Consider the following 26,197-nt stretch of genomic DNA (forward strand, 5'->3'; position numbering starts at 1 on the left):
GGCCAGTTGACGGAAACGACTTATGTAAGTTATTAAGTCGACGTTTCCGTTTCAAATCCATCAATTGGTTCTGCGCTGCTGATGCCAGATTGGGCGTCTGAAAAACCTCCAGGAAAGCCTTCTCAAAGGCTACAAAATCGTTCAAAATAGGACTATTGGTAGCCACCAAAGGTGTTGCCCAGGCCAGAGCATTCCCAGCTAAATTACCCAGAATGTATCCAATCTTGGCCTTGTCGTTGTTAAAATGAGTTGATCTGAAGAGGAAATGGATCCGACAATGGTTACAGAATTACGCCACTCGTCGTGGATCTCCATCAAACTTGATTGGGGTAATATGCGCTAATGAACTTTCCGATTGCGGGGCACTCATTGCCCCCTGTGTTAACATCTGGCGTAATGCTTGATTCTCCTGGTGTAGTGCATTCATCTCTGCTCTGAGAGCCTGTAACTCGTTTCACATCTCTTGATTGTCCTCCATCTCCAGATCTGAAGGCAGGCGTCTCAATCTGTTAAGATGAGTATCACAAGAGTGTTTTGCATACCTGTTGGTTTGGTGGTAGATCTTGATGTGGCTGCCAGATTGACAACTGTTTCCAGACGGGCGTATGACGCGGGGAACCGGCCTTTCTACCACCCAAGATGGTACTGGGTGAAAGATGGACCGACTCCCAACGTCACGGACCGCTCTCTCCTGATGAGTGTCACGTCAGGACAGTGCAAGCACTGGCAGGAGAGGCGGATGTTCAATGGTCAAAAGTCCGATGAGGATGTCTGCCGGAGGGTGATGTCCAGAAGAGCAAGTCCAGGAAGCTATGAAGCTGATGCGGAGAAAGGGCAAAGTTCCTGTGCTGACCAGGGTGACAGGCAGGAAGAGACCGGAGCTGAACCACCACAGTCCACAGGGGAGAAGGCGAAGCAGGCAAAGGCAGTGGAAAAGGATGGTCAGGACAGACTGAGGCAAACAACAGAGGGTCCAAGGAGTTCAGGACTGACAGGCAGGAGGATGAGGAACTGACCCAGGAGAAGGGAACAACCAGCAGGCGGAATGGGAATCACTGGATGGAGAAGGAAACTGCCCAACATGACAGTCCAGGAGCTGGTACCCAGAACGACAGGAAAGAGAATCTCCCCGGGAAGGAAGGTCAGGGAAGACAGGAGACCCGGGAGACCCACAAGAAGGACAAGGCAGGACCTAACCAGGACCCAGGCAGGAGCAAGGCAAGGAGCAAGAAACCGGACAGGAACAGCTCGAGAGCCGAGCGAGCAACACGATCCAAGAACAAACCGCGTTGAGACGCGACTAGCTCCCGATCCCGGCTCCTCTTATGGGCCGCCAGCAACCGAGAGGCTTGAGCCGCAAGCCGCCTCGTTGCCCAGTGCTGGCGAGCCCAAAACGAGGCTTGGAAAGCAAGCCGCAGCAGTTGCGAGGGCCCAGTCAACTGTGCATGTGCGGAACCGAGACCGTGGTCGTCCGCGCATGCACAGAGGCACACCAACACGGACCCCCGACACTCTCCCAGCGATGGACCCCCAGGTGCGGAAGCACGGATAGAGCCACCAAGAGGGAGAGGGGCGAACTGGCGTAGAGGATCCCAGTCTCCAGGTAAGTGGCGTGACATCTGGGCACATTTCGCCAGTGGCTGTGCACCACAGACATGGAGCTTTCTCCATCTTGAACTACCATGTGCTCACCTCTTCAAGAAACACCTTCAGCACATGCTGCCAGGACCAGATATAAACTGACCACTTCAGATGATGGCGCAATTATACCAGACAATACCAGGCTCTCTCCCTTGACACTATGCCTATGTCTCCCCTCACCCCTGTGCTTCACCTTCATAGCATTTGACCCCGCATGCTATCCTCTCTCCACACAAATGGACTTTTGAAGTTAACTGCCAGCCATACCCGCCCTTTGTAATCCCCTTTTAGCGGTCCTCTGTCCCCATTTGTGCCGTGTGGCTTTATGTCCAACTATGGTGGCTCCTGGGACCAGCTCTCCTGCCTTCTCTTGGCCATGACCATGAGAGTTTTTGGTCTAAAAGCCAGCTTGCGCGCAAGTTTATTTTTCTCGTTCAACAGCAACAGGGTCATTTCCTCTGCTTTCATAGAGAACCTATGGGCGTCCCTGAAGAGCAACTGCCGCAGCACTTCCACTTCATCCCCTTCACCCCACGGTCCCTCCTTCTGTTTTTGTCTTCCCTTGTATCGCTAGGAGAAGTAATGACTCAGTGTGTCATGACATGCTAGGGTAGCATTTCCAATCTACCCCACTACATGCCGTGGAATTAACCTAGGTCTTCCCTCCCCATCCACGCTTTTTGTTTCACATTTTTCCCATCCTCCCTCAGACATCCACACTCTGTAGCGCCGCCGCAACCCACGTACCCTCCTCGTGAGGGGATATTGTGTTTCATTGCCGTCATGGTCATGTTTTTGGGCTTGCCACAAACCTATGCCTAGTAATTATGATCATTACCCCCTCGTCTGTCTTCCTAACCACAGTAATAAATACCCTTTACAAACTACCTGGGAAATAGAACTTTCCAGCTAAGGTGGATACAGATAGTTATTGAACGCTTCCTTATTCTGGCCGAGTTAAATGGTTACTGTGTAGAAGGTGATTGATACACATTGTAATGCTTTAGACTGCCTAATATAGACATAGATACCACGATAAGAAAGACCATTGTGTAAAGATGCACAGGCATATTCTAAATGCCATCGTTTACGTGATATAGCAAATCGGTGTCCAGCAGTGGGAACCTCCATTAGGGAATGAGACATATATAATCACATCCCAGGAATCCTAACCAGTGTTAACAAACACAGAAGATGGACTGCCTTGAGAAAGCACAGGAAAGGGCGAAACAGATGCACGTGCCTCCTAGCGGAGTGATGTTGGCACAAGGTTAACATAATTCTCACCAATGCAAAACACTGTATATAACAGCACTAAGCTAATGTAACTCTCATATACTACTGTATACAATTGGCACACAGTCAATAAAGCTGTCACCAATGTGGATATAATTGTAAAACGTTTGAATTGAAATCATTTACCAATTACTCACTAAACAGTGTGCAGTAGCTAATTATTGCAAGATTGGACTATAAGACTAACGTATAAACACATGCGTAGAGGTCTACATAGAAAACCACTACCTTTATCCCAAATAACCGGCCAACAGGTGGATGTTGGCTCTTATGGAGACATGCAGCCACTGACCACCACATAATGTGGGCAAGTCAGAAAAAGGAAAAAGAGGATAAAAGACTACAAAGAACCAAAAACAAAAATCAAGGTGGGAGAGCGCATGGACTAGTGTTATTCACCCAACTTTGGATCATGGGAACAGTCGGGTCTTTTTACATTTTCAGATGATTTTTTTGTAAACTGCTGAAGTGAAAAGTAAAGAAAGAAAAGCATAAAGAATAATGCTAACCTCTGTGTCTTGACATAGACAGTAATTGGTCAAAGGGCGAGAGATGCCTACCAGTGCCTGTACTTCAACAGAGGCACTGAGGGCTTTCATTCTTCCTAACATATGTAGGAGCTTCATGGGATTTCTGGCCAATTTACTCTCAAACATTTGCAACTTTGGTCAGTGTTTGTATTTGTAAATTAAACCTAAATTTGTAGTTTGTGCCATGGGCCGGATGCATGGTTTTCTGCATTTTCTGTGATGAGCACTCAAGGAATGATACCCATAGTCACTCATCTGAAGGGTGGGGTGTTCAAGCATAGAGGGCTTGGCTTGCAAAGTCTTTTGATGAGCTCATGCCTAGTTCTATTAATCTTCTAAATCTTTGCCTAACCTTTCTTTTTCCCTGAACTGGGAATGGATTGGTACAAGGTTTTAGATCGAGCTGGGTATGATGCTAGGTTAGAACTCTTAGGTGAGTATAAGGAGTATGGTATTCTATCACAAGCAGTATTTTGATTTTGAAGTTGTTTAGGTCCATTATCTGTCACATGCATTTCTTCGACATGAAAATTGGGGGATTTGTATGCAGATTATTAATCCATGTTTTGTCAAATTATCCTGTTGTAATATTTGCTACAGCATTAAAATCTGTGTAGATTTCCACCAGACAAGATTGTATCCTCCGTGGCTCACCCTGGTTGATGCCTGGGTGTTTCAGGAGTATGGTTATACAGGGTTATGACTTTGGCTGCCCTTCTCTCCTCGTCCCGCTTTATTAACCTCGCTTTTATGACACTTCGTACCTCTTCTATGACTGGAAGACATTACAGTATCACTCTCTTTAAATTGTATTAATTTATAGCATTTGTTATTGTTGTGCAAGCAACAGCGTTTTGGGAACTTTTGTTTATTTTGAAGACGGATCAGTTGGTCTTGGTTATACCTCAAAGGTAAGTACTGGTATGGGGAGGAATGCCTGGATTATTTACCAGCAATCTTCATTACTCCTAGTCCTTCTCTGCCCGTCACAGTACTTGCATCCGCATCTTCCACCCAAATCGTGCAGATGATCATCCCATGAGATCCTGGGTCATTTTGAGAGGATTCTGTGTAATGCAGGTCTTTCATACTACAGCCACACGGTGGGAGAGGCAGGGCTAAAAAAAAAGATGACATCAAAACTCCTGTCTGTGTGGCAGGGCCAGGTAAAATGTAAATACTGTGATGAGGAAGAGTAGGACTAAAAGTAATGAAGAATACTAGTAAATAATCTACTCTGTCATCTTTTTGGGATAACCTGATCCACAAAGTACTAGAATGTTTCCCATGGTTTATTAGCATATACCATACTAATACGGAACTATGAAGATTACCAAGTGCAAAACTTAAATTGGAATTGGGAATGTTAGCATGTCCCACACTTAGATAGAATTGTGAAAATTAGCTTGAGTAGCATCTAGATAGGACTGCGAATGTCAGCATGTGCCACACCTGGATGGAATTCGAATGCTACCATGCGCCACACTTAGATGGAATTAGAATGTTAGCATGTGCCACACTTAGATTTGGAATTAGAATGTTTGCATGTGCCACACTTAGATGAAATTTGAATATTAGCATGTGCCACACTTAGATGGAATTATGAAGGCTAGCAAGCGCCACACTTAGATAGAACTGTGAACTTCAGGCTGCGACGCATCTGGACAGGATTGTGAATGTTAGCATGTGCCACACATAGATAGTATTGTGAATGTTAGCAGGTGCCACTCGTAGAGGGAATTATGAAGGCTAGCAAATGCCACACTCAGATGGAATTGTAAATGTTAGCATGTGCCACCCTTATATGGAATTATGAAGATTACCAAGTGCAACACCTCAATGGAATTGGGAATGTTAGCATGTCCCACACTTGGATAGAATTGTGAACGTTGCCCTGAGTCGCATCTGGATGGGATTGTGAAGGTTAGCAAATGCCACACTCAGACAGAATTGTGAATGTTAGCATATTAATTGTCATATAACCCACTAACCGAAAAAGCTAAAAGATTTCTGCATACTTATCTCACTCAAAAAATCTCACACAACCATATCTTGCACAGCAAGCTGCACACACTTCACCACACTACAACAACACATAAGCCACACCAACAGCTCACGAGGACTGACATCGATCCGATACTCGCACCAAAGCTCAGGACCCGGTTTATACCGAGTTGAAGCTGCCAACAGAAAACCACTCCCCTCACTATCCTACTCCCTCTTCACCTTACTAACCCATCGCACCTTCTCGTTTACAGATCGGCCAGAGTGCCTGGTGATGGTACGCTGTACAAATACCTTTAACATTTAACATGGTTTGTCCCCAACACTCCGTCCCCCACCATTCCCTTGTTAGTTCCATGTGGGACCCTCTCGTGTACAAAGCCAAGCTTATTGGCTTTTTGTCCCTGCTACTGAGTATACTCTGCCCAATCCTGCTGAAATAGACACCTCTTCAACTGCATTTACACCTGTGGGGCATTGGAATGTTTTTGCACCTAATAAAGCATACACTGCTACTATCTATAGATAGCCACTCTGTGAGATTCTGCCCACAGTTTTACAACACCTGTGATAAATTGTCATAACAAAACACTGCATTGTTTGCCTCTCACACGAAAGTCAGGTGGAGGCGTAGGCAGACAGCGAAAGAAATGTGTAAGTGGTACTTACCTCCGTTTTGGGGGCTCTCGCTTGACGCTTGAGTCTCTGCAAGGAATAGAATAGAAAATACATGTTAATTGATAGAGGAAACTCAGAAGTCATGCTCAAGATAATGCTACAAGGTAAAGCAATCTGCTTCCTAATCATGCATGAGGCATGTCAGTTTGCAGATTACAAGTTAGGGTGTTGCATGCATGATGATGCATTTGCCAGCTAGGTATTTAGGCAAACTGTGGTGTAGTGTACCTACTAAGGACAGGGTAGTGTAGACCTTTGTTAGTTTGCCTTTGAACTTGTCGTTTTTTATTCAGTATGTGGAAAAGAGCCACAATGGTATTCTCTTGGCTTAACTTGTTTCCATAAGGATGTACATATTTCCAGGATGCTTTACTATGTGATTTGTGCATTTTACAAGTAATCACCATAAAACAGTATTATGTCAGTCAATAAAAGACAAAGCTGAAATTATTGTACCAGGATAAGCTTGCAAAGCACGTGGTCAAGCCTAAATTGCAGAACAGGTTAACATTCTGGCTTCACTGCTTAAACAAAGTGTGTGATTCTGGGCAAATAATGTAATCTCACTGTGACTTAAATGCAAACATTTGAGTCCTTAGACGTGATTGAGTTTACACTGTTTAAAAAAAGACTTGCTTACAATGGGGAAGATTTAAGGATTTTAGGGACAACTCTGTGTCCCCTTGTGTTCCACTTTTGTGGCCCTGAGACCATCATCCAAAATTACGTTATTGTTGCTCTGGCACTTCCTCAGTCCTATTTCACCGGATTTGACAGGAAGATATATATAGGGCCTCATTAGGACCCTTGCGGTAGCCGTGCCCTTATTAAGGGCATGGCTGCCGACAGTAATGAATTTCTACCAGGTCCATGGAATGGGCAATTACCGGGTCATGGCAACCTTGGCGGACCCGGTAATTGCCCATTCCATGGATCCGGTAAAAATTAACCCCCATTCCCATTTGAGTCCCATAGGGCTCAATGGGAATGGGGATGATGCTAATAACGTTAATAACGGGCCCGCTGTTAGCATGTTTGTCCCCTCGCGGGACCCGCAAAGGACATCTGGTAAATGCTGTTAACCCCTTACCGCCCTCCTCGTAATGAGGCCCATAGTCTCACAAGCTAGTCAGTCAGTCCACCAGAGATCTTAGTATAGTGGACTGGTTGTGGTGAACCAATGTTAATTTCCTCCCCTGATTGCCAATCACCGAAGTTGTGTGGGCCAGGTATCCAGTCTTTTTAATGCAGACATTTCCTAGCAGATTTTTTGACCATGCCTTTTTTACTTAATTTGCCCCTCAAAATGCAGGGCTGAAGTGTGAGGTAATATGGGTGAAGAAAGAGTTGGGGGCATCAATGTATGCCCCTGCATTTTGTGGCAAAAACAATCAGTAATAAATACGGTAAAAAAATACCATTGTGACATTACTGTGTTACAAACACATAGAACACTTGGGCTGTCCAGAGTAATGTGAAATGCAAAATTTCAACCGATTATTTAAAAATGTTCTAGGGAGAAGCACCTGCCAAAACGTTACTGGATTAGTCCAGGTGTTCTTGCTAGATTTGGCTTGCTTTATCGAAGTACAGCCTATTGCAGCGGAATTGACCGTTGTCGATTTTGCCGCAATATTTACTTCGGTAAAACAAACCACATTTGGCCATAGACCAAACCCCTGTGCCCCTGCCCCCTTCTTTCCTTTTTTCTGGCTACCACCACTTCTCCTATACCCCTGTGACATCAGTTCCGTCCCTCTAACGCGGGGCGGATCTGACGCTGCAAGGTCCCTTTTCATTTATTTTTTATTTGGCTCCCCCGCTTCCAGTGTCAAGGAAGCGGGGGACACCCCAACAACCCCGAAAGCCATAATATCGAAGAGAGGGGGCAGGGTTGGTGATAAATGTGTTCACCAATTTGCTTGTCCCAAGACAATCAGACGTATTTCTTTACAGGCTGACAAGCTAGATCCTCAAAACAGATGTGTATATTTAAGTTCTGACTACTATGTGGCGCTGTAAGCACTGTCTATAAACTGAACCTATTGTCAAGGGAAGAGAATATAGGGTAAAGATCGTACGTGAGGATACTCACAGGGCCTCATTACAAGTATGGCGGTAAGGTAACAATGGCGCTGGTAGTGCTACCGGCACCAGGTGCATCTGACGTCCCCATTCGCATTGAGCCCTATGGGGCTCAAATGGGAATGGGGAATACTTTTTTCCGGCGCCCTTGAATGGGCAATTACGGGGTCCGCCAGGGTTGTAATACCCCGGTAATTGCCCATTCAAGGGGGCCGGGAAAAAAAGGACTCCGCCGGCAGCCGTGCATTGTAATGAGGCCCACAGTCTGTTAGTGTTGTTGGACTTTTTACCCATTGTGGCAATGCCAAAATATTATGATCATGGAGAAATGGATAGATCTGATTTGTTTTTGTTAAACATTTGCAATCTCAGGTTTAGGACTAGGGGATGGTTTGAGAAAAAATAGGGACATTCTTAGTAAACTTGTGTGGTTCTCTGGGTGCTCCCTGCGCCTCAAGGTGATCACTGAGTTTAACATAAAAATCCTAAACCTATTCTTAAAAGTCTGTGTCCCTCCAGGGGTGCTCGATGCTTTATGAGTCATTTAGCTTCCAGACAAACCCTAAGCTACCACACAAAGGTTTTCCATGTCTGGCCAACACATGTCTGGTTCATAGCCTATCCTTTTAAAGTCCATCCCTATTATGTAAACAACATACATATCAAATGCATTCCAAGGCAGTCCCCTTCTGGGGTTACTGCGGTCCTGCCTTCAGCAGGATCTTTGCTCAATACAAACTTGCCAGTCCTCCACAGGGCCTCTGGGTTCTAGTACACTTCAACCTTCTTAGGTCTTTCTATGAGCTCAGATTCTCTTAGACTTCTCGCAGGTTTCTTCGCTCAAGGCCAACTCCCTTATGTCTCTTAAAGGGTTCTTTTTCTCAGCATGAGCCTCTGGTTTCTATTCAGAAACTTTAATTTCTCCCAGATCTCTCCACGCCCTCAGGTTCACTTATAGCTCTCTTAGGTCTCACAATGGCCCCCAGGCTTCCAGGATCCTTTAGGTCTTTTTACAATCTTTGATGCACTCTGCTGTCACTCAGGTATAATCCCAAGCTTGGCTTCTCTCGGTGTCCTCTCACGTCTCAACACATCCTTGGTTTCTGTCAAGTTTCTTTCGGGTCTCACCACAATCTTGGTTTTACTCAGCTTTGTCTGGGGGCTCACTACTACCTTGGTTTCACTCAACACAACATTCTTGACAGTAATGGCTATTCCCTCCCTCATTCAGGAGACCATATTTTCACCCTCCTGCCTGGGGTTCTCCTCTGTTTTTTCAAGGAAGCAAAAGACTGCAAGGCCTATGAAGCAGAGCAGAGCCTCCTTGCTGCGTGATGGCCGACACCCGTGAATGCTTGGAGAAGAAGTGTCCACTTAAAGGAACAGTCGCAAAAGCGTCCCGGTCCGTGGAATTCGGGGTATATATACAGGTTTCACAAAGCCAAGGCCAGGGAGACCGCAGGGGTTGCAATTGCGACCCAATAAGAATGGCCCAGGGCTTCTGTTTAACAAAAATTTACAAAAAAAAAGAAAAACCTTTTGGGGGATTTAAATGTAGGGGTCGTGGGTGAGACCACATGGGTAGCGGATAAGACCACAGGCAAAACCAACATGTTTGTCTTGTGTCAATGCATTGTGAAAAGGCATTTGCCAGGCACTGCCATAATATGCCCAGACAACATTTGGCAGCTGTTTCATCTCATAGCCACGTAATAGCTAGGTTATAGCCAGCCTTATGGTAGTGGCTAAAAAAATGCAGATCCCATACCTATGCAAAAGACAAAACTGTAATCAGGGGTCTGCAACCTTTGGCTCTCCAGGTGTGTTGGACTACAACTCCCATCAGCCCTAGCCAGCGCAGTGAAAGGTGAGGGACCATGGGAGTTGTCTATAACATCTGGAGCACCGCAGGTTGCACACTCCTTAATTGGTACAACACCTTAGGCCTGATCCCGTGTATAGTGGAGATTAGTGTATGTAAGAGTTCATTGATTTCTTTTGAAGAAGTATTTTTAGACAATAGGCGGGCATTGCTTTAGTTTCACAAGAGAGCACTGTTCCCACATGGCCCACAGATTTTGTGGTCAACCTGATTGAGTTAACAGCTGGTCTGAGAGATTGGGATTATATTCCAGTGGTGAGAGAGAGCTAATGCGCGGAAGCAGAGGGGGAAAGAGGGTGACTAGCTGTTTATTAAATTCTCCAGCAGGGGCAGTTGGGAGAGTCTGACATTTCTGCTGAGTTGGAGGGGTGTGGAGCTGCGAAAGGAAGATGAGGAGGAAAGAGGTGGTGAAAAGGCAGCAGGGTAGGAGGGAGCGGGCACTGTGGAATGATAGTAATCTTGCCAGAGCATGTGCCAGTTATCGCTTTCAGAAAGAATAAGGGAAGAAAAGGTTGAGGAGGAGGACAAGAGAGCTCACTTGTGATCCCAAAGAGCTCTTCAGCAGTGGCAGGGTCATGCAGGAATGCAGAGGAGTAGGTGGGCAGGTTTGGTAAATTGACAATATGTGTGTTTCCTTGGCACAGGGTGGATGAGGTGGAGCGGCCTGTACTGTCTCTTTGAAATGGAGATGTATGCCATTGTGTGGGGGCAATGCTGAAGCCGAACACCTCATCTGCGTCCCTGTGCAGCTGCTTGCAGTTTTCGAAGAAACCCTGCACTTTATTAATTGCCACCAAACCTCATGCCCCATCATATTCTAACAATTAAGCCATCTTCAGGAGATTACAACATTGCATTATGTGCCTCCTGTAATGTGTTGAGCACATATCAAACATCACAATTCATGCTTTCCAGGGCTGTCTCTTTGGAGTCACTTGCATTAACATTACATTTGAGAACTTGTTCTGACAGGACATTGAACTGCAGGAATCTTTACTATTCTCTACTCTATCTTTCCTTTTTTAGTGTCTCTTTCCTAAATGACTTTATCCCTGGAAGGTAAACTACCTGTCAGTATGTCGAGGTGTGCTGCTTTCCCCTCTTCCTGCTCGACCACCAGCCCTAGAGCACACATTTAAAAAATAAAATACAAACCTCTTTTGGTCTCTGAGACAGGCATGTTATCAAGAGAGACACAGACTCAAAAGTATTTGTTTCAAAACCTTTATTTACTAAGGTTCCTGGGGTGGTGGAATGCTTGACTGCCCTAACTCTAAAGGGGATGGTTCCCTTAACTGATTTTTCTAATGGCCGTCTCCGTCTAATAGTCCAAAATAAAAGTAGGTCTGTGTATAAACCTATGCTTGTCCTCACGCTGTACAAAAATGTGATGCAAAGTTTCTTGGAAAGAAAAATAGTGGTTCAACAAAATGGCAAATCCAAAGTTGGTTTCAAGTGGTCTTCTCACCAGGTTCAATTTGGTCAATTCACAAAGAGGGGTTCACTCACCAGGGCTTTACATACGACCATCTCCATAGGGCCCCTACAGTGCATTCAAACACTCCCTATGTCTCTGAGTTCCTTGGGGTTCCCTTCCCCAAGCTTGAACTTGTTCACTTTCAGCTTGTAATGCAAAACACAAAGTCAGTTCCTTCAATAGGCCCCCCAAGGGTTCCCTTCCCTAAGCGCAGGCCTCTTCCACCTTCCAAAACACAAAAAACACAAAGTCAGCTTCTTCAATAGGCCTCTCAGGATTTCGCTCCCCAAGCTCATGCCTCTTCCAGCTGTCAAAACACAAAGCTGCTCAGGATGTTCCTTTTCTCATGTACAATCTTTTCCTGCATATCATCCTCTTCTGGGGTAGAGTCAGGCTTTCAAAAACGCTAGGCTCTTTACTTTTCCTCAACGCGACCACTCTGACCCTTTTGCCCCCTCTTGGTTCATTACTTTCACTTTCTTTTGCACTTTTATAACTTCAGGTGCTTCCTGCACAATTTTGCTATGTTCTTTTTCCATGCACACTTGCCCTGACCTTTCTTTCTTATCTTGCTTGTGTCTCTTGCACGCTTCTTTCATGCGTTCGCGCACTGTTAAGCTTGCTTCTTTCTTTTCGGGTCCCTTGCCCCGGTTTTATACTGTCTTTTCCTTTCGTGCCTCTTGCACCTTTACTTATGGCCTTCTGGCCCTCTTGGGTCGCTCGCACCCTCTTTTAAACTGTCCTTTCCTTCGTGCCTCTTGCACTTTCTCCACAGGCTTCTGGTCCTCTTTCATTCAACTTATTTCATAGTCCAACACACACATGCTACACTTTTACATTGTTACATTTTATCTTTGTCTCAGTTTTCTCGTCAGCTTCAATGAATGCCCATTCAAACGCGATCTGCTTTCTCACGCGTTTGTGATGTTACCTTGTAACGTGCTCTTCACAACCCGGCTTGGCACAGCTTTCCGACTCACCGAGCTGACTTCTGCACCGCCGCCTCATTCTGACTCTTTGTTCCAAGGTCAGGGCCTCCTCACCTGCCCCTTGGACACCCCTGGGCTGTCTCGCTGGCCCTTGGGAATGAGCATTCACATAAATAGGTTCTGTGGGGCACCAGCACACCTCTCGGCACCCATGTACAAACCCTTCTTGGCTACTTGGAGACACAGCTCCCTCGCCATGCTCCTGCCCTTTTGCACAGCAGTTCCACAGCGTCTCGGCTTCCCGGTCTCTGGTCCTGGGTAATTCTGGTAGCTTGGCTCTCCTCCCAACTCGTTCTCCTGCTGGCTCTCCTACTCGCTCTCTCACCTGTGCAGAACCACACCTTTTATAGTCCTCAGTGGAGTTTGGTGTGAATGATTATAGTAGAGTGCCTGACTCTGCCTGACTCTATTAGTGGGACAATTCAATGGTAGTTGGTAGTATTCTTTCCCTTGTTTCTTAATGGTTTTTCCATAGGTACCCCTTACTACTCTCGTTGTCTCTTCTTCGTCCCAGTATTAGTTGAAAATGGGTAGGGGGAGATGGAATGAGACTGAAGGGTAGGTCTATGTACTGAATCATTATTGTATGATTGGCTGAGGAGAGAGGATAATCCCCTAGCCGTGTGTTTACTCAATGGAGTGGCTTCTTTTTGTTTCACTTGGATTTAAAGTTTCATTCCTTCTAGCATGCAGCATCTAATGGTTTTACTCAGATTTATAGTTCTGTTTTACTAATTAACTTAATATGTAACTTGTCTGCTCTTTTGTGAGGTTTTCGCAGTATTCAAGAAACCTGGATTGTACTCAGTTCGATATTCGATTGGCACAGGTTGTACTTGATAACTTTTTTATTCTGTTCGGTATTCAATAGGCACGGGTTGCAGTCAGAACACACTTTTCATTCAACCAGCTGTGTAATATTTCTTTAATTCACTTCAAACAAAATGGGCATCATTCGGACACGTTCGAGAACGTGTTTCCTCCAACACATGACCACTGTGATGCAAAGTATTCCTAGCATTTCAATATTGGACAATAGATTGAATCAGAGACCTTCGAAAACGTTTTTCCTCAAACACACAACCATTCCGATACAAAGTATTCCTCGAACAGCAAAGTTCAAACGCTTGTGCACCAGTTTTCTAAATTGCTAGAAACTCACTGGTCATGTTCACAGCAGCATCGATCACCCCGCCCTCTGCTCTTCACGTCAGGGGTCCCACTCCTGCCCATCAGGCCGCCCTGTGTCGACATCCCAATAGAGGGAAATGAGCATCTTGAACACATGTAAAAGGGACCACCTCTCCACACGGCTCCCTTCGTAATGCTTGGTCTGCTTCTCAGTGCCCCTGCTCCAATGCCACGCTTCCAAAGACCGCCTCTTCTGCAGACCTCAGCATCTCAGCGTGTCATCAAGTATGGGTATACATGCATTTCACCGCGGTATTTTTCATCGTGGGTTTTTTCATCGCCGTTTTTTTTCCGAAAAAAAAATCATTGTTTTTTTTTGGGGGGGGGGGGGGGGGTTAAAAAATTAAATATATGGTTGTGGGTGTAAGGGAATAAAAATAAAAAAAAATAACGATTGAGTTTTTCGGAAAAGAAAACGGCGATGAAAAAACCTGCGATGAAAAATACCGCAGCGAAATAACCTAGAACCCAAGTATGGTCCCCTGCTGCTTGCACCAGCCTTCCTGCTGCTGCTCCTGTTGCTACTCCACACACAGGTCTCCATGTTGCCTTTTCTGCTGCTGGGCTGGTCTCCTTTTATACACCTGCAGCCCCTTGACAGGCTGCAGGTGTGGATGTCCAATCAGCCCTGCGTGACCACCATCAACGGGATATGCCTGACCTTTACAGCTCTTAGCAGGCATCTTCCTCGCCCCAGTACCACAGTGGTAAAAGAGTGTGGTCATCATTGATCTTAGTTGCCTCTTCTTTGTCCCAGTACTAGCAAGTGTCAAATGGGGAGAATTGGAGGGAAATGGCTTATAACAGCCCATGAAGGTTGGGGAAGGGTTAGGTTGGTCATTAATAGGGAAAGGTGGATACCATGTCTCGCTCGAGGGCACACCACTCGTACTCCCCAAGGACCCTGCACCCAGGTGATCCTCCCTCGCTTCTCTACCCCCAGGGTCAGGATCCAAGAGCGATGGCCTTTTCCTGCCCACCTATGCAGAGGATCTAAGGGGTCTAGGAGAGAGAATACAATACCCTAAGGTTTCTCACATACCCTTCCCCAATGCGGGTTGGACTGAGTTGCCTCACAGGGAAACCGGAAAGGAAGTCCATGTTACCTTGCTCTCTGCCTTTCCGGTATTCCACTGTGGAGCAACAAGGTTGACAGTCCAAGAAACCCTGCATATCCCTTAGGTTAGAGCCTCTTTGTTGGGATATTGGGTTTGCTTTCAATGAACTAACACTTTCCTCTCCACTAGCTCTTAATTTAAATTGGGGAGGTTCTAGTTTCACTTAGCGAGGAGGTCCAACTGTAGAAGTCTTGGAATGTATTTGGGCTACCTGTGAAACCATTGATCAACTTGGGGTATATCCCTTCCCAAGACTAATTGAGCTGGCACGTTGGAAATCACTGCTACAGTCAGGTCTAGTTTCTTTCCCAAAATGGTAATAGAGATTTGGGTTAACAGATATCTTTTTGTATGGCCATTTCCACAGGTTACCTTCTCTTTTCCAACTTCTTTCCACCCCTGAGGAAGTAACCCCGTTTTTATGGCACTTTCCTTACTTCTGGTATCCAATTCTGTCCAAACAGGTTTTTCCTCCAAGGGAAGATCAACTATGTTCAATGGACAACATCTCGAAATGTGTCCATACTCTTTACAAGAGTAACACTTCCGATAGGGGTTGAGAAATGGGTTTATCACTGAAGGGTAACTCCCGGCCTCTGCTTGTTCCCCTAGGGGTGCGTATCCAGTCGGCCCTTGTTCTGAGGTTGTCATTACCTGGGGAAGATGGATGTCTATTAACCCTGATTACATTAAATGATGACTTATTGGGGCTTTCTGGGGTCTCCCCAGAAGTACTTACTGAGATTGAATTATTGCCCTCTTTTCCCCTGGTTTTATGACTACCCAAACTTTCTGGGGGAGTGACTGATTTGGATAACATATCTTCCCCATGGGAGCATTGCCTTTCTGTTTCTAAAGAAATCAAAGGCAAGACTACGACTCCTCTCCTGGTCAGAGAGTTTCTCCCTATAACTTTCACTCAAAGCTGGATAGGAAAAAGTTATAAGATTCCATACCTTAAAATTCCTACCAACTGACCACGTTTAATCTCAAGGGGTTTGTCAGAAAAATTCAAGAGATCAAACTTCAATTCCTCTCCCCATGAGAGCATAGGCTGTATTCTCAATCATTTTCCTCTAGGGGGGAGTACATAAATACCCATGCCATAAGGAAAATAAAGTTGTAAACCCAAAGAGATTATTATTTTGTCTCTCTCCCGCACCCGACAATTGTGGGGACAAAAAAGAGATGGAAATCATTCCCCGCTATGGACTTCCTGATGGGGAGGATGGCCTGTGAATTCAATGCCTGAAAGGTTACTCCCACATGAGGTTCTACCTGGTGAGGAAAGTTAGTGTTTTCCCAAGGACTCATACTTCGTAGATCTGACCTGAAAAAAAGATTTAGGCTAGCTTCTGCTTCTTCAGATTTTAGTCCATTGGTGGAACAGGCTGATAATACAGCAGTATTTGTTTTCTGGCAAGCTACATGCCTTTATTATAGTCTTAATGTCAGTGTACGTTCTGGGCCAGAAAAACCCTTCTATTAAATAGGTATTCAGTTTCAAATGTTCTGGGTGATCTCTCGTCAAGTGTGACGAGCTCTCTCCAGGATCACCTTTTTATGACTTTCTGGGATCATCAATTGTAGTTTCACCTTACCTTCTGGAGAGGTGCCCCTAGAGAAACCCATGTTTCAGAAGGAAGAACAGTTTCCTTTTCTGACAGCCCTGTCTCTGAAACCACTTGTGAAAATGCCCTCAGTCAGAAAGGGGTTGTTTCTTTGGGCTATGGCTTCATCCAGAAGGGTAGTTGGTTCTCCCGTACAATCTTTTCAAGGTTGAGAGGGCCATCTGATGTCTCATTAGCCTCTCCAAAACCCTGGGTTTGCCTATCAGCGGCGCTTTCCTCTCCAGACTTTTCCTAAATCCTTGGAAATATGTTTTTTTCAAGCAATCCTTGAGCAAACTTATCCCGTTGGTGAATCTGGACTGGGTCCTTTCCATGATTTTGTAACAAGACATTGACATCCCTGTTAAAACATCCATCCCATATCTCCATGTTAACCCTGACTTGGACGCTATTCTGATGTAAGAATTAGAGGATGGAATCAATATCAAGTCAGTGGGTATCAGTCTTCTTTCACCAGGAGGAATTGTCTCATCCCTACTACTACAGATATCAAACCTGATAGAGCCTTTAGTGGCAACTGAAGGGTCTGATGCTCTGGCGCTTGGTTTCTCAAATTTTAGGGGCCCCCATCTTGTATCGGTTGAGCTGCATCCCACTGCTAACACCATTTGTGAAGGCATCATGAAGGAAGACACAACAGATTCTGAGTTCACATAAAAATGGTTTATTAATTTCAATACCAGGATGGCTGAAGGCCTAACTTGCCTTATGATAAGATGGGATTTCCCAACCTAAATAAAACTAAGGAAAGTCTGCGTAAAAGACTACAAATGAAGAATCTGTCTGTGTCCAAGACCTATACTTGCCCTCACAGCTAATCTATACAATGCATAGGGATGTCATCAACCAAAAGAAACAGGGCCTCATTACACGGATGGCGGTAAGGATTTACCGGTACCGGTAAAATACCGGTACCGGTAAATCCTTACCGCCTTACTACGAGGTCCCTTTGCGGGTTGGGGGATTTAACGCCTGCTTTTTGCAGGCGTTAAAATCCAACCCGCTAAGGGACCTCGGAGCTAATTACGGCACCGCAAAATTGCGGTGCCGTAATTAGCGCCTTCCCCATTCCCATAGAGCCCTATGGGGCAGAAATGGGAATGGGGAAGGGCAATGGTGGAAGGGGGATTTACCACCCCTCCAACCTTGGAATGGGGCGGTAAATCCCCTTTCCACCAAGGCGGTGCCGGTATTTTACCGGCATGAGCCATGGTGCTAATAGCACCATGGCTCACCGCCTACCGTGTAATGAGGCCCACAGTGTCCAACATAAAGTTCTGAGCCTCATCCAGCTCACAGCTTTCTTTTAGATCCCTTCCCCAAGTATAACTCAGTTCCAACAAAAAGTCTCAAATGTACTGTTAGGCAGAATTGCATGCAGTACCCTCTGGGACCACCACATACAATTAGGACTACAGGTGTAAGCAAAACCAACCTTTGGTATAAGTCTGTACTACACAGTTTTGTGGTAGCGAGCTGAGCAGCCAAGCTTATCTCAAGAGGGAATGTGAGCAGTACAAGAGGTTACACAGAGGTCGTACAATCACAGTGGTTCAAGTAGACACTTACTCTCAAGGATTCTTGGTAAAACACTAATTAATTTATTACACAATCATTTAGAAAACATTCACTAGAAGGAGGCAACTTAATATTATACACAAACACACTTCAATAGCAAATCAATAAGTTTCTGAACAAATTAGGCTCCCCTGAAATAGAAGCAAAAGGGCATTTCAGTTACTTTCAATGGGAGTAAAAAGGCACACGTTAGCAGAATAGATCACGAATACTTTCTTAGGCAGTGCAAATAGTAATAGTTCACTAGAGTACTCGATTCAGTTCAATAGGCCTAGGCCAAAATCAGTGGACTAGTGTCTTGGAAAGGAAAGAGCAGTTCTTGAAGTAAACGGTAAAGTCTTTGCCAAAGTTCTCAGAAGTAGTTTGTACGAAAAAGAATCATATGTTGGGTCACAAGCTGATTAGGTTTGCAAGTTGAGAAAGTTGCACGAACTTTCACAGCAAGAGAAGCGTTCTCTCAATCTGGTTGGCACAGTACCTTAGTATGAAGCAAAAGATGCAGCTGAAGACGTTGGTTCCTGGCAGTTCCTGCAGATCTCACTGTTCCTGAGCCTAAGTCGTGGGGACAAGAGGGAGGATGTCGGGAGACTCCTGCACTGCACGGGATCGTCGGAAAACACTGACAAAAAGCAGTAACTTCAGTTCAAGTAGCTGTTCATCAAGCACACAAGCTGGTGTCCTTCCCCCTGGTTATTCCTAACCAGCTCTGAGAATGGTATCCAGGTGGCTTATGAGTTGATTGGTCCCACCAACTCAAAGGAAGAAGTCGTCCTTGAAGGGCCTTCTCTGTCGAGGTGAACTTGGCAATTCGGACCTGCAGCAGGGCTTCACCGGGCAAACCAATGGTCCAGGAGTTGCAGCAGCCGTCCTCTTCCAGCTCGTCTTCGGTTCTTTCATTCCAGTGGTCGACTCTGCTTTACAGTCTAAGAGACTCGCCTTTTAAACAGTTTTCTCCCTTTCATTTCAGCCTAGCTGCCACTCACCCATCAGGGCGACTGTCCTTGCCGGACAGTCAGCCAGCCAATCATCCCAGAGTGCATTTGGGTCTCCTTGGAGACTAAGCACAGGGAGTTTCGGGCACCTCCCTCACTTCCTGCCCACCCAAGACACTCAGACGCCAGAGGCGGTCTTCAGTCCTGAAGCCCTCCAAAGGCATAGAAACAAAGGGATCAAACATGGTTTGGCGCGCAGAGACAAACACTAGAAGGACCTTTCCAAAAAGAAATGGCGAAAAAAGAAGACCAGGACCTGTTTAAACAAAGGGGCCTAAGGCGCCATCTTAAAAAACATGGCTCCCATGATTTTTAGCTACCGGTGTTCGCTGTCGGGAAAAATCATGGTAGTTTGTTGTAAAACCACTGCCACCAGCCATTTCGATAGAAAAGGGTAGCATTTGACTGCTACATGAGTATTTTAGACACAGGGGATACTAGGTAACCCCTCCAGCATTTTATAGGAAGATAATGTGTGCTGGCTCTAGGAATTTAAAAAGACTAGTAAAGTCAATTTAACCTTACATTCTCTGGGAAACAGCAGTTTAACCCAGAGAAGGTATTTAAACCTTTGGGAAGACATCCCTGTGTCACTGCACTGAGGGTGCTGTGTAACACACATGAAAAGATGCCTATGGAGTTATCTTAAAACTCCATAATCAAAGAACACAAGATCAAAACATACATCAAAATACATGAAAGAGTGAGAAAAAAGGCTCACACTCTTTCCAGGTACAAAAATCAAGTCCTCAAAATCCAAAGTTGCTGGGGGTCGCTAAGGTGAAGGGAATTAGCACATTTTTTAGAATGATCCCTAACATGTACCTCTCTTGAGTTCAGGATTATACCGTTTTAACCAATACTCGGGGTTCCCTTCCCCAAGTTCCAAGTAACACAGTCCAAGCACCAAGGAACCTTGAGACTCCAGTGTCAAGTCAATAAATGTCTCAAGTCTCAGAGTTCTCTTCCCAAGGCTTAATTTCAGCAGCACAACAATATCCCTTATTCTTTTAGAGTTCTTTGCCACTCTTGTGCCTTCTTTTTATGGTGGGTTTTTCATACGCAAATCGTGACTGTGTTGGAATAAACTTCAACATTTTAGTTAATTCTGCTTTCAATGTAATTTCCTGTTATATGCAGTTTTCACGTGATCTGGTATCCAATATTTCTTTCTTTGTTTCAATATTAAAGTTCTATTCACTTTAACCCCCCCTTCCCTCATTATCCGTCCCCACAGACACATTTAAAAACTTTAATTGAACAGTTTCAACAGATTAGACCAGCTGAAAGTGGGCGTTCCTTGATGTCTTCCGGACCAAATCCCAGACCTGCGCCCATTCTTTACCTGATATTGGACGCCCCATGTCCGCCTCCCACTTCTCCTTAACCTTCAGCTCCCCCTCTGCATTCCCCTCCCCAAGGGCCTTATAGATCTGTGAAGTGCGCGCCCTACCCCCGTCTGATCTAGTAATACTCGAAGAACCGGACAAGGCTCCGGTTCCTCAGAATTCTTAACCATGGGGTGCTGATCAGAAGCTCCGTCAGGCGATTCGGAGGGTGGGGATATGGAGGCTGAGGGAGAAGGGATGTGAAACGGTGGGGGATCTCCTTGAAGGCGGGAAGCTCCTCACCTGCAAGGAATGGTGCAGTAAGTTTGACTTACCGCAAGGTTTTTTTCTAGCGTATGGGGTGGTGGTTTGTAGGATGGCGGAGCTATGGGAAGGAATTCCAGGGGAATTACTAGATCACTAGATTACTAGATCAGACGGGGGGTAGGGCGCGCACTTCATGGATCTATAAGGCCCTTGGGGAGGGGAATGCAGAGGGGGAGCTGAAGGTTAAGGAGAAGTGGGAGACGGACATGGGGCTTCCAATATCAGGTAAAGAACGGGCACAGGTCTGGGATTTGGTCCGGAAGACATCAAGGAACGCCTGCTTTCAGCTCGTCCAATTTAATATTTTACACAGGGTATATGTAACCCCGGTGTTACTCCGGGCAATGAACGGGGATCTATCGGATGAATGTCCTAGATGTGGGTCAGCGCAGGCAGGGTTCTGGCATATGGCATGGGAGTGCGGGATAATAGCAGAGTATTGGGACGAGGTGCTTAAATGAGTGAACGAGATGCTGGGAGCCAGTCTGGAACGCTGCCAGGAGACTTGTCTTTGGGGTAAGCTGCTAGGGGGGAAAAGATACAGGATATGGAACAGAATGGGCCGGTTTTTGCTTATACTGGCTAAGCGCTGAATGGCGATAGCATGGAAATGCCCGCAGGGCCCGGCGATCAACCTATGGCGGAAGGACGTGCAGAGATGGGATTTGGCAGAATTAACGGTGCTGCAGAATGTGGACTCAGAAGAGGAAAGGGAGGATTTAACAATTTACTGGTCCCAACTGCTAAATGATCTATCAAAAGACAATGACTTACGTCCACCGTGAAGGAGTATGTGTAGGGATGGGAGTGTGAGGGGGTTAAAAGGATGGGGGACAATGTGGACATGTGAGCTGGCGGGGGATCCGCCAAATTCTCAAGGAACCATGTACACTGAAGATCTGTATGCTGTGACCGATGGAGAGAGTGGGAATCAGACAGGATATTTGAATGTTGGGGGGGGTAGAGAGGAGTGGGTGTGGTTGGGAATCTGTTGAAACTGTTCAATTACATTTTTTAAATGTGTCTGGGGGGACAGATAATGGGAGTAGGGGGGAAGGGGAGGGGAGTTGGAAGTTCCGGGGTTGACATTACAAAATGCCAATAAAGAGTGTTTAAACAAAAACAAAAATGTAGCACATAGTGGTTTCACTTGGATTTAAAGTTTCATTCCTTTAAGCATGCACCATCTAATGGTTTTAGTCAGATGTACAGTTCCATTTTACTTCTGAACTTAATATGTAACACTTCTGCTCTTTTGTGAGATTTTCACTCAATTTGGTATTCAAGAAACATGGATTGTACTCAGTTCGATTTTCAATAGACACGGGTTGCACTTGTTAAGATTTTCATTCAGTTCAGTATTCAATAGGCACGGATTACGCTTTTTTTCATTCATGCCTCTTCTTTGCCCCAGTGTTGTCAAGTGTCAAATGGGGAAAATTGAGGGGGAACTGGCTTAAAATAGCCCATTAAGGTTGGGGAAGGGTTGGGTTGGTCATTAATAGGAAAAGGGGGATACCATATCTCGCTCAAGGGCACCCCACACCCAGTCCCCAAGGACCCTCCACCCAGGTGATCCTCTCTTGCTTCTCCACCCCTAGGGTCAGGATCCAAGAGTGATGACCTTTCCCTGTCCACCTGTGCAGAGGATCCAAGGGGTCTAGGATTGAGAATACACTCAGGTTTCTCAAACTTTATAAAAGAAACAGTTCTGTAGAGTGTTTGGGTTATGCACTGCAGGGGTACCTGGCGATGTTGGAGGCGTTGGTGCTTGACAAAGTGGACTGGATTCCAACCCTGCAACACAAAGATGGTGGCCTTGCTGGGTCGCGTCACCCTTTCCAAGCTGGTAGGTGCTGTGCTTCATGTCTCTGGAATGGATGTTTCTAGTTCTGGGTCCTAGCTGCAGATCACTATCTCCAAGACACTTTAAGAATGGGAACCCATGACTACCCACACCTGAATACTGTAAGCCTCACTCTCTGCTCCTCCGTTCCTTGTCCTACATTGCCTTCCATCTTCTCTTCTTCAAGTCTCCACCTCCTGTGTTCTCTTCCCGACTCTTTGATGTCCTGTGCCTGGTCATCCCTTCATTCTGGTCACCTCCTCATTCAGATCCTCCCTTTATCCTCGCCATTACTTCATGCTGCGGAGGATTGGTATTCCTCCAATCTCCTGGACTATTCTGGTTCCTTCATCTTCCTAATCCATTTCTCAAACTCCATCTCCTTCTTGAAGATTTGCCCATCACAGGCTTTTTCACGTTTGGGGTTTTTTCACGGCCAGAACTCTGGCTTCACTGTGGGGGTAACCATATTGGCAGACTTCTGCTGACATGGTGACTTCTTTAGAAGGAAGACATCTTTTCGCACAAAAAACGTCGACTTCAACCTCTGGTAGGACCTACCCATGACAGTATACTACTTCGGGATCTTGTCCCATATTTGCTCTCCAAAGTCTTTAAGAGACGTTCTGGCAGTCACACAACAATTTAGTGTCAAACTCTCTTCACTGGGCTATTCAGTTGTCATCTTCTGGCTCTCAACAATGTCAGGGGATCTTCAGACAACTAGAACATAGAAGCTTTCGGCAATTTATTTCTTGTACCAGGTAAACATCCCTTTGGCCTTGTCAGGCAAGCATTCTTAGAGACTGTCTTTGTTAGGCAAGCAGTCTTCATGAACTTCACCAGCCTATTGGCTTGGGCAGGTAAGTGTTTCCCCGGAGACTTAACAAGCCTTGTGGCTTTGTCAGGTAAGTGTATCTTCAGAAACTTCAACAGCATCTTGGCTTTATCAGACAAATGTTTATTTACTGACTTCACTAGCCTGTGCGCTTTCTCAAACACGCATTTCTTTTGTGAATTCTGCAGCTTCTTCATGTCAGGCAAATGTTTTCTCAGGGACTTCAAAAGCCTCTTCGCTTAGTCAGTTAAGTGTTCCACCGAGACTTCAAAAGCCTACTGCATGTGTTAGTCAAGCATTTCTTTAGAGGCTTCCCCAGCTTCTTGTCTTCATCAGGAAGGCATTCCCTCAGAGACTGTATCCGCCTCTTTGCTTTGTATTTGAATTGGTATTTATTTAAAAGTGAGAATGTCATTTCTTAATATACAGAGGATACCTCCTCACAGAAGGCAGAGGTATTGATGCCTTTCTGGATGAGAAAGAAAACAGGTGATGAAGAGTTGGGAAAATGTAACATAGGCCGGGGACAGTGACTAGATTTCAGACATAATAAAGATAAACCTTTAACATATTTTGTTAGACACTTCATCAACATCTTGGCTTTGTCAGGCAAGCGTTTCCTCAGAGACCTCTCCAGTCTCTTGGCTCTGTTGCAAAACAAAAGAGGTGATGGCTGGAAGGTTTAGAATTCATTTTACCCTCTGGCATTGCTCTGGACAACCCTCCGCACCACCGTCCTTTGGCTGCCAAGCAACTTAGATGTAGTCCCTGGTGATAGCCTTTGTATAGCACTTGGAAGGGTTGTGCAGTTGACCACAGTACTGCATTTAGTCGAGCCCATGAGGGCGACCAAGTTATGGTTTGTAGGATATTGTAGAATGTGTTCCACTACATGTAATACAGTTGTTGGCAGAATGCTGCCTTTTCGGTTAAGTGGTGTCTTGAATGTAGCCAATAATGATAGCTATATGCATACAGAATGCACCTACCATAATTTATCAACCCAGATGTTTTAGAATTTTGCTGAATGTACCAATTCTAGGTTTTCACTTGATTATAACCAATGCATTTTTTCCACTCACACTCTGCGCTTTTGGAATTAGCCTACAGTTAGAGGCTTGGATGCAATATTAGGGATCATATGGCAAAGACTTAAGGGATGCTACTTGATAGGAACAGGAGCAGAGACATGCAGCAGGAGGAAATCTATGCCAACTAAGCAACCATGGAGGATTCAACAGGCGGTGAAACTCACAAACCTGAAGGGAAAACAAACAAAGTGAGGGGGAGGGAGGAGTTGGTGCAAAATGGATAAGCTAAGATAGTGAAGCAGAGTACACTGTGCTGTGGTGCCAGGCAATTGGCAATTAGAAGTCCAATGTACTTATGCTGAATTGCCTTGCTTGACAGAATGCATGCCTTTACTTCTTCTGCAGTTCCTTTGCACAGAACAAATGAGACTCAAACATGGGTGCCACTGGTAGTCACATACAATCCAGAGTTGGAAGCCCTGTGCAAGATTTCTAAAGTGAGTGATCTTCCACAGTAAGAGTACCATGCAATAGACAAACACCAGCCCAGTTGTTGAGCAATTTTCAGAAGCAAATCACACCCTTGTTGATCTCATGATTGCTGTACTCTGGGGTAATTGCAGGACTGACAAAGCTAGGAAGACCTATGAATACAAATACATGCACATTTTCAATCCACTGAAGGAGGGCTTGAACAAACATCATGGTTTCATGAGCCACTATCCAAACTAACAGACTCTCCCTTTAATCACGCATAGGGATGCAGGGAACACAACGTTCAAGCCTGACACTTTCTAGCATCCAACTTCACCAGCCCCTATAAGATTCATTTCCAAACTCACTCCAGCCCAGCCCTATCAGCCCTGAAAATGACCCACCCTCACAAGCTTCCCAGAGGCCTGTGAGGCTCCTCCCTCATGTCAGATCCTGCCCTTTCCTCATGGTTGTGATGAAACACAATACTTTACACAATCTCACTACAGTGTGCTCCATCAGTCAAAGGCCTAACACACGACTAGTTGTGCATCCTCCTTATCTGCCTACTAGAGGCATAACCCTAATATGTGGCCAATTGTGCCACCACTGATCTTGCTAAGGGACCAGTGTGACATATGCACTGACATTCAACTGGACTGCACCTTCCAGAACGGACACTAGCCCATCTCCTCGTGACTTTCTGTGAGCACTCTAACATGGTGGACCGGTTGTGTGTGTGTTTTTGTCTTTTTTTCTTGTTCTTCTCCTCTCTTTAGTTCCACTGACCCCATGGAAGCCTTGAACATCTGTAATGCATGCTTCTCTGAACAAGCTACAAATCAGGTACACAGACATGCACAGATAAGGAAATAAGGAATCCATGAAGTGGCTATTTAAGCTGTAATGTTTTTCAAATGCTTCATTTAATCTATGAATAAGTACGTGGCCAAGACTACAAAAGCTTGGAAATACATTACTCTGTCAGCATAATTAAGTTTTAACCTTTCTTTTGGACAACATTTTATTCTATATTGTCAAAGGGTCAGCTAGCTCCTTGTCAAGAGGGGATGAGGAACCCTCTCAGCCTGAAGGACGAGGCCTACCACAGGGATTCCCAGAGCCAGCTCTGTCATTTATGTTTGTGCCTTCATGCATGATACAAGTACCACCTTGTCTTGCCCAATATCTGATTGCACAATGCTCCCCAGTCTGTGATTGTTTGCTTAAGGAAACTACAGTTCCCATAAGACCCGGCAGG

The 26,197-nt window shown here is 45.4% G+C and overlaps 1 protein-coding gene across 1 annotated transcript in view; it reads right to left on the minus strand.

Annotated features, from left to right (window-relative positions):
- The window catches only part of ITIH6 (inter-alpha-trypsin inhibitor heavy chain family member 6), a 458,640-nt gene that overhangs the window by 348,049 nt on the left and 84,394 nt on the right, over nt 1-26,197 (minus strand). The window contains exon 2 of the mRNA XM_069645329.1: nt 6,141-6,176. Within this exon, the coding sequence (XP_069501430.1) occupies nt 6,141-6,176 (36 nt within the window). The remainder of the gene's footprint in view (nt 1-6,140; nt 6,177-26,197) is intronic.

The sequence above is a fragment of the Ambystoma mexicanum genome, chromosome 2p, assembly GCF_040938575.1.
Source record: "Ambystoma mexicanum isolate Mex_15411 chromosome 2p, UKY_AmexF1_1, whole genome shotgun sequence".
NCBI classification, from domain to species: domain Eukaryota; kingdom Metazoa; phylum Chordata; class Amphibia; order Caudata; family Ambystomatidae; genus Ambystoma; species Ambystoma mexicanum.